The 9152-nt window shown below is 39.1% G+C and overlaps 1 protein-coding gene across 1 annotated transcript; it reads right to left on the reverse strand.

Moving 5' to 3' along the window:
* Nucleotides 1–1082: 1082 nt before the first annotated feature.
* Nucleotides 1083–7990, reverse strand: tmem182a (transmembrane protein 182a). Its single transcript, XM_040148730.1, has 5 exons — nt 7590–7990; nt 5795–5918; nt 4068–4166; nt 3827–3964; nt 1083–3027 (listed from the first exon to the last, which is right to left on the reverse strand). The coding sequence occupies exons 1-5, from the start codon at nt 7746–7748 to the stop codon at nt 2804–2806; spliced, it is 744 nt and encodes a 247-aa protein (XP_040004664.1). The 5' UTR covers nt 7749–7990; the 3' UTR covers nt 1083–2803.
* Between the last annotated feature and the right edge of the window lie 1162 nt (nt 7991–9152).

Below are 9152 nucleotides of genomic sequence, written 5' to 3' on the forward strand. Positions count from 1 at the left end.
CCATCCCTCTGCTGACCACAGGTATTTGTTTAGGAATCTCTCGGTGGAAATTATACTCCATCTCCGGCGCTCCCTATCAACACACAATTATCATGGGCAATCATGCAGAACAGTGCTAAATTCAGCTGGGACTCCCACTCTGATGACATTACTGACTGCAAGGCCCGAGCTTCTTCTGGAGGTGGCTTTCTCCTCACCTGCAGTAAACCTCTCTCTCTCACCCTCTTTCTCTCTCTTTCTCACACACACTCTCACATAGATATGGCTAGAGAAATGATTAAACTTTTTTCTTTTTTTATCTTATTAGGATTTCATTTAAACCAGGAAGTCCACTAGATAAGAAATCTCATTCCTGGGTTAGACTTGGCTGAAAGGACTGCTCCAACCTGAAACAGGACAAATCCTGCGATCTTATCTTACAGTTTATTAGCATCTGCCATCCTCTGTGGCCTCTTCTCGTGACCTGCGGTGGTTTACCTCAGTGTAGCTTCTCATATGGCAAAGCTGAAGTTTGGTGCGGCTACCCTCACACGGACGGCAATAAAAATTTCACAAATTTGGAAGCGTGAATCTCCATCCTAAGAGTCTACTGCGAAGGCAAGGTCAATCTCACAAAGTAATCAGTGCCTTACATTGTGCCACTCTTTCCTGCATTCTAAGGCAGATGCATTTCCCTATGTATGATAAGTATATTATAAAGCTCGAAAGGCACAGAGTTGGTACAGACACATGAGAATCGACACAGGAGTCCATTCAGATCCTGATCAAATGCTCCATTCATGAGTGAAATTACCATCCGTCCGTCAGCCAAGGTGTGAATTCTTTCATCTACAGATCCTACCTCTGAAGTTGTGATTAAATGCATAACGCCACATACACTCCACATAGACTCTAGATAAGCAAAATGAGATTTCTGCCTCTCGTGGTGTCAGTTTATGTGTATGTCAAGTGAGACAACAGTGCCATCTTGTGGTATTTTCGTTGAATCCTTTGTATTTGACCAGACCTTTTATTACAATCATCCCATCACAGAAAATAATCCACACAATGACAAAAAAGAGGCAGTTAAGATGCAAAAAGAATCAGTTTGTCCCAGGTGGAAAGGGTGTTCTCGTGACTGGTCATTGCTGGACAAAATGATTTATTTTAGACATCATTGCTTATCTTCACCATTTTATTGACAAACAGATCACAGAAATATTTATTCGGACAGATATAATTTTATGTCCGAATCTCACAACACACAATTTAACAACTCACAGAGAAAACGGACTGACAAACACATAACAACATGAAAATAAAACAGTTACATAAAAGCAACATAAAAAATTAATTCTTGCTTCTAGCTTCACTTATAAAGACAATAAAACGTGTTGAACCAAGGAGCTGGTCGAACTACAACTATACGACCAAAAAACAACACAGTTTCAGGCTATGTACAGAAATAGTAAAATAATACTGCAGAAAAAGCAGAAAATATTAAGCATGATACACTCAGTAAAATGTGAATATTTGAAGTTATTACAGGATAAGTTTGATGATAGTTATGTATTTTATTTTATATTTTTCTTAGTGTCAAAAAATCTCATGAAAAGACCAAAACCAACAATCAGTTGACCCTATTATCTGTAAAGCCAAACCCTGATATACTGTAATTCATTTCTTTGTGCCATAGAGCTCCATTGTTGTCCAAAAACTATTGAAAACACATCAGTGAGCCATGCTGTTACACCTGGTGACATGTTCCGTCATTATGATGAACATGGCACAGCAAAAAATAGTCCCGAACAAATGGGCTGTTTACTACTGTTTGAGTAAAGTTTGCTAAGAAACTACAGTGGCCACCCATTTCAGGCACTTAATTTGCCTAAAAAAAAAAACAGGAAAGTATATTTTTAAAATCTGTTTCAAAGATTTACAATTTCAGTGTAAATGCATGAACTTGGAGCTGAGTCCCATAGATAAACAAGGGAAGTTGGAAAATATTGAGAGACAATTGCATTGTTGGTTTTGGGCTTTCATGGGTTTTAGTTGACAATTACAAAAATATAGAATATCATCAGCCTTATCCTTTAAGCTGAACACAGAAAAGGCTGCTGGGCCTGTGTTTTTTCCAAAGGCACTGACTCCCATTACTGTATATACAGATTATAAAAATGATCATGCCACCTCATAAGCTTTTCATTATGCACATTTTTGATGTTGTTGTTATTTTGTTGTTCTCTTTTGTTTTTTTTTTAAATGCTATACAAAGTAAAATATATATTTTAAATAGTTGTTAAAGCAGGGAACACACTGTATTCCCATGCAGACAAAATATGCTTCAATTAACAAAATGTTTCCATCATTAACTTTAAATTTCTGGTAAATTTGGGTTTCAAAAGGATACACTCATAAGCCTCGTAACCATCAACACACAAGATTTTTAAACAAAAATGTTATACACCACAGGTATTTATACTGTGTGTGATCAGGTTTGTTGAGAAACTCATATAGTCTACAAACCACAGATAACACAGAACTGTATGTAACGTACCTCAATTGAATGTAGCTCAGGGTGGAGTGATTCTGATGACATTTCTGAGCTCAACAATGGTTGCAATATTTTTATCCTGGAACAAAGTGTCCAAGCCTGTCAGATCATCTATACCACAAAGCTGCCACTTAGTATCTACAGACTCCTGCTTTTACTAGGCAGACAAAATGTCAAAGATCTGCTGGTGTAAAAAAAAAAAAAAAAAAAATCAATGGTATTCCAAACACCTCAGGCCCTACTCTTCCTCTAACCTGCTGCTGGTTCAAGTCAGTGGTAGTGAATCTGGACCGTTCGACCGATGAGGAGGAAAAGAAGGCCAGCCAGAAAGCTGAAGAAGATGCCAAAGGGGGCAAACATGAAGGACAGGCCATAGCTGAGGGACAGCTGAAAGTCTGGACACACCGCTGAGCGCTGGTGTATGTAGACATCCATCGCATCAAACACCTGCACCCACAGCACGTACATCACCACCACACACAGCAGGAAAATACCTGGAGCAGAGAAGAGCAACACAAGTAGAGATGTGAGACTGTGATGACTGGAACTCATGCATATACTTTTTATATAAACCAGTAGATCCACAACGGGATCAAAAACAAGTATTTAAACAGTTATGTGAGGAGTATTCAGATTCCTTTACTTGAGTAAGAGTACAAACGCAACACTGTAGAATTACACCATTACAGGTGAAAGTCCTGCATTTAGAATCAGAGTCAAAGTAGTTTAGTCCAGTAGATTCTCAACCGAGGGCTCTCACCACCTCCAAAGGATCATGAGATAGATCTAATGAGGGATCATGAGATTAAAGCGGTGGGAACGACAACAAAACAAGCTCTGCCACACAATCGCGTTGACATTTTTTGGACTATTCTGTAAGTTTTGTTCTCTAATATTGAAGAGTTTTACCTCTTTGGGCCTTAAACGCTTATTTGAATGAAACCATCTGAGGAGTTTAGAGGGGAAATGTCTCTTTGGTGGAGCTGCTAACAAGTCATTGACATTTGAAATGTGACAAGGGGCCATAGTGAGACACTATTTTTTTGTCAGGGGTCACGAGCCAAAAAGTTAGGGAAATACTGGCTTAATCTTTAAAGATGCAATGCACCCTAATTTATGAACATATTATATATTTTTTAATGTAAAAACTAAATCTGAAAGGTCAATAGTAACTAGACCTGTCAAATAAATGTAGTGGAGTAAAATGTTCCATGTATTTCCCTCTGAAATGTAGTTGAGTACAGGTGTTAAGCAGCATATAATAGTAAGGATTTAACCATTTCAAAGTCTCACCAGATGCCAGGAAGAGGCCGCCCCCTGCTTTGTACAGACGGTGGCTGGCAAATGGAGCAGCACAGATGATGATGAACCCACCAAGCACTACAGCCACCACACCAATGAGCATAAAGATGCTCCAGAAGCCCCTGTAGACTGGACGACAGAAATATTAGCTGGTTGTACAAAGAGCCTTTAAATCACGACCTCACTTTGTGCAAAGAGGTGAATGTAATGTAATAAGTACATAGACACTTACTTATAGCAGAATCGTACTCTGTGGCATTGTGGGTCTGATGAGACACCGGGAATGGGAAGAGGTAGGCGTGCACGCACACTTTTGAGTGTGGCTGATTTGCTAGAGAGAGAAAGAATAAATCAGCACACAAAAGAAATAAAAAAATGTAATTTTACAAGTAAACCAACACAGAGGACATCACTTACAAATACAATATAATTATGAAGGAAACAACTCAAAAACATGATGTTTTATTCACTTTTATGCTGATTTTGTAATTGCTATACAAGAAAACATATATGCTTCAGACATTTTAAAAAGAAACTGATTATTTGCAATTATTCTATAAATTTTCACTTAATTTGTAGCTTATCTGTTTTTTCAGTTGTAGACTTTGACTGCAATCCCTTTTTATTTTGTGACATTTCTTTCGTGGTTTGGCAGATAGCTAAATTTGCCAATAGAGAAACAAAAAGATAGGCTAATTACACACTTTTTCTCTTATGTTTTTATATTCTGCCCCTTCTGTCTTCTCTCTTCTCTTCCACCATGTGAAATTCCACAGACCCTCACAAGGTCCTTTTCGGTGCTAGAGGCAGTTTCTGACAATGAACTACCATTCAAAGTCCCCATCAGAAAATAGACAACACACAATCATCTGACATTTGACCAGAATAACATCCCATGGGACTTCCTCTGAAAGGTCTCATGAGAGGGTTTCTACCGCTATGTCGTCAAACGATTTTCATAAACAGAATTGCAGCAAATCAAAAAGTGATATTTATTCTGCAGCCGGGTCGTAGTGCCGCCATGTGACTCTTTGGGAGCTTATCACTGGAGGAGAATGGTTTCTTGCACTCACCAATCATCAGCGTCAGAAAACAGAGTATAGGAATATTCAAGAGAAATTAGAAATTAAAAACTGTCCTCTCATTTATTTGTGTCTCAACAGATTGTTTCAATAAATAGAGATATAGTTTAATCCTAATGTTCTGTTTGGGGCTTCTTTAACAGCTCAAAAAACATATTTAACATTGTTCTATCATCTTGATGCTTCATGACTGTTTCCTAATTTTATAAGAATTGCTCATAAACAGGATTTTGAACTGATGATATGTTTCAGAAGTCTGCTAAAGAAAATGATGCTTTACGTCTGTTTTACGGCCTTCGAGACACCAGCTGTAGAATATGCTCAAATTCAATGGATTTTCATAAACTCTACATCTGTAGTTGGCGTTGACATGACCGTTTACGCAGCAGCATCCCTTCCAAAGTCCCAAATTTCTGTTACTGTATAACAAGTTGTTCGAAAGAGGTCTAACGGGGAGGTGGACCTCATAACCCTACATTACCCCAGGGTAATGTACTATACATTTCTTTTTCTGTAAATTACTTTTTGTAAAAAAAAAAAAAAAAAAAAATATATATATATATTGTCCATGTATAGTCCATATAAAATAAAAAAAACATGAAATATTTTTATATATTCTGTATTTAAAATGTCTTTCATCAAATGAGCAAGCCCAGTTTGTGGCAAAGGGAAGTGCTACCCCAACATTACTTTTCTCCATGTTGGGTTTTAATAAGGTCAGAAGATAAGAAACAAAATATTCAAAGAAAAAAATGGTTGATTTGAAATTATTCTTGTAATTTCTAAATATAAAGCCGTAGAAACAATGAGAAAATGGAGATGATGTCAACAAAACACAAGCATTAACTACTGGAACAACACCACATGTCCCACTTACTGAACCAGAGCTTCCATATCAAGTTGTCATCACCCATGTTGCTTCCAAAGGAACACCTCCAGAAAAAACCCTCATGGGATAGAATAACCTCACTACTGTCGTCCTCTAACACCACATTTCCAGGCTGGAAAGGGGAAGAAAAGAAGAAGAATGATTTATTACAAAGTCTGCAGTATAGGGTATATACAATATAAGCATTGTTGCGGATGCACTGCATCATATCTGTTGATGTAATTAAAGTCTGTGAGAGCAGACATATGAGGCAGGTGTACAAGTGTGTTGCCACAGTGCAGAGCAGCTGCTAAGCCAGGTCAAGGGTTGAGCTGAGCAAGCACCTCTAACCTTATTCAGGTTTGGTTAGGCGCCAAGTGAGCATGCAGCTCGAGGATGTTCCCATTCAGGAAACACTCATCACCGGAAATCACCATTTTTGCACGTGAGCAAAAAATGCATCCATAATTGCCTGTTACATCGTCCATAAGACACCCTTCTAAAGCAGGGGGTGTGTAGACGTTCATTAAGTCATAAAGTTCATAAAGTTCATAAAGTCAAGGTTAATCCAATCAGGGTGTGTTTTATTTTGAAATCAGCATTTTAAGACCTCGTTGAACAATTTCATTGTTAGTTCGTTTTAAAATTGAGATAAGGAAGACTCCTGTTTATGCTATAGGACAGTGGCTCCCAGCTCAGGACATCCCAAATAGAGTCACAACGTAAATCTGAGGGGTCACAAGACGACTAACGGGATTTGACAGAATCACAAAACACATTTCTTCTACACAAAAGTATGACTTCTCTCTAATAATTAATTTTTCTTGTGAAATATTGAGTAGTTTTAGGTTTATGGGCATGTGGATAACTACATAATTGTACAAAACAAAAATGTGTAAAAAATTTGAGAGGGTGAAATCACTTTGGTTAACTGATATTAACATATTAGACCTGAGACAAAGGGTTACACAGTGAAATTGGGGTGTTCTCTGGGGAAACAAACCTGAACTTCAGTTATAGCATCCTGTGCTATAGGATGCTAACAACCCTACTGAACTGTCCAGATTATGAAAACAACTGTATTCTGATTGGATCCTGATTCAGACCTTATCCTCTGTTATATATTATGCTCTAAAAATCATAGTTTAAAATGGATTAGATTGAGATCACGTTGCATTACTATGTACTGTATATACTCAGCACCACTTTGGTTTTATTGTGCTTATATCATGTCTCAAATCCGGCATCATTGCCCACTATGAAAAGCTAAGTATGTTCTAGTCGGTGACATTTAATACAGCACCATACCACTGGGACTGCTGGTATTTGTATCTCTATCATAGGGGCACATGGTACGAGCCATGTCTCAATCACTGCATAGCTGCACACATGCTACATTAAACAGTGTCTGATTACATGACGAGGTCCTGAGGGGACGCCTCTCTGCCCTGCAATCAATCTACTGAGACAATGATTGGAGCAACTGATCACGGTCTCCAAAATAGAAGAAGCAGCTTTGATTCTAGTTTAAGGGCCAACCATTGGACCTTAAAATGATATAATTACTGTACGAGGATATAGAGTGAAACTTGACAATACACCAATTAAAGTCCAAAGTTAAAGTTATAGGTCCCTGGCTCTAAAGCAACAACAACTGACCTCACTGCAGTTCCAGAAGTTATAATATGAGCATTTTCCAACCTAAAAACACATGATAACTAATATTCAGTGTAGTCAAAGCAAGTGATGGCTGACTATCTGCTGAGCCTCCTTGATCTGCTGCTGTTTGAAGGCCGACACCTACCCCCTCAGTCACACCGCCTGGGCCAACGGTTCCGGCAGGGCTTCGGAGGCAGCTCTCTGAGACCAGCAGCCAGTAATCAGTTCCAAAAGAGAGGAGGATGAGCACAGCTGCCAACGCCCCAAAGAGCCCCGCAAAAAACAGCGCCACACTAAGCTTCATGGTCCTAGATTGGCCAGCCACTCGGCTACTGGGTGTCCACACTCGGTCTGACTTTCCCCTCCGACTAGAGTAAGTGCATGTGACAAGCAGAAGCAGATACAGTCACTCCTCTTGCGCTGTAGTACATCCACTGAGTAAGATGGCTTGTTGCTCTGTAAAGCTGGTTTATGTTGGGTTACCGAATGTTGACTCCTTTCCTCTCCTGTCCCCTCTGTCTGTGTTATGGGAGGACAAGGTTGTGCACATGACTCCTTTGGACCCTCCACTGGGGTCTGCAGCCAGCCCCCGCCCCCCAACCCCCTGGGCTATTTTTGGGGTCTTATTGAAGGCGGCTGCTTCACTCTGCTGTGGGACTGGGTGTGTGGAGCAGTTGGAGAGTGTGAAGGGAGGGGATCATCGCAGAAATAACCGGTGGCAACTGGACACCCTTGCGTCTGCACAGGAATGTCAAAGCAGGGTGAGACTGAAAGGACAGAAGAGAGGCAAAGTAACCCCACAACACCCTGCCCAAAGCTTCTGCCCCACCTGGACAACATACACATAAACAGACAAACACACCAGTATAGTTTTTTGTGAATGGGGGTGATGAAAATTACTGTAAATGCACCCTTTCGTATAACTTCTAAAGGAGCTCTGGTTGTATATGACACCACGAAGACAGAGGTAATTATCAAAATGTTTTAAAAACAGTTAAACTAGTCTACTAGTATTACTCACGGTATGTCGCACTAAGTGAATTTACAGACATGTCAGAAAAATTACACAAAACAATATTGAAAATTTAGCACCTAGTAAGTTTTAGATACAGATCACAAAAAACATGTTCTTATTATGTATGAATTAGCATGTCAGTGTAAAAAGTCCCTACGGCCTTTAACACTTTTATGGTCTTGACCAAAAAAAGCCGTTAAATCAAGTCAATTATATTTGAACAGCACTTTTCATACACAATGACAATTCGATGTGCTTAACATCAGCACAAAAGCAAAATTGATCAATATTATAAAATAATGCCACAACAAAGCCTAAAGAATGAGTGAATGCAACAAAAAGTGAAAACCACACTAGCACTAACACAAACACAAAATATAAAAAAATGAAATAGGTAAAAATCAGTTAACAAAAAAATAATAATACAAATTGTAAAATGTATTTTGTAGTTGGTACTAGTCAGTGTCAGATGAGGGGAACCATTGGTTTATTAGCATCTAAGGGGAATATTTAGCAGTGAACCTATATGTAGACACTGGCTAATTTACACAATGATGTGACCCAGGCCACCTTCAGCCAGAAGCTCTCCACCCACATCCACTCCTCTGTAGTGTGTGTGCGTGTGTGTGTGTGTGTGTGTGTGTGTGTGTGTGTGTGTGTGTGTGTGTGTGTGTGTGTGTTTGTGTTTGTGTT

This window comes from Xiphias gladius, chromosome 16 (assembly GCF_016859285.1).
Source record: "Xiphias gladius isolate SHS-SW01 ecotype Sanya breed wild chromosome 16, ASM1685928v1, whole genome shotgun sequence".
Classification (NCBI taxonomy): Eukaryota; Metazoa; Chordata; class Actinopteri; order Istiophoriformes; family Xiphiidae; genus Xiphias; species Xiphias gladius.

What these genes read in the sequence shown, in the direction of transcription:
- tmem182a (XM_040148730.1), bottom strand. Translation starts at nt 7,748, where the DNA reads ATGAAGCTTAGTGTGGCGCTGTTTTTTGCGGGGCTCTTTGGGGCGTTG. An exon ending in AGAGTACGATTCTGCTATAA is followed by an intron (nt 3,965 to 4,067) that starts GTAAGTGTCTAT and finishes TCTGTCGTCCAG; the next exon opens with TCTACAGGGGCTTCTGGAGC. An exon ending in CGGCCTCTTCCTGGCATCTG is followed by an intron (nt 3,028 to 3,826) that starts GTGAGACTTTGA and finishes TCTCTGCTCCAG; the next exon opens with GTATTTTCCTGCTGTGTGTG.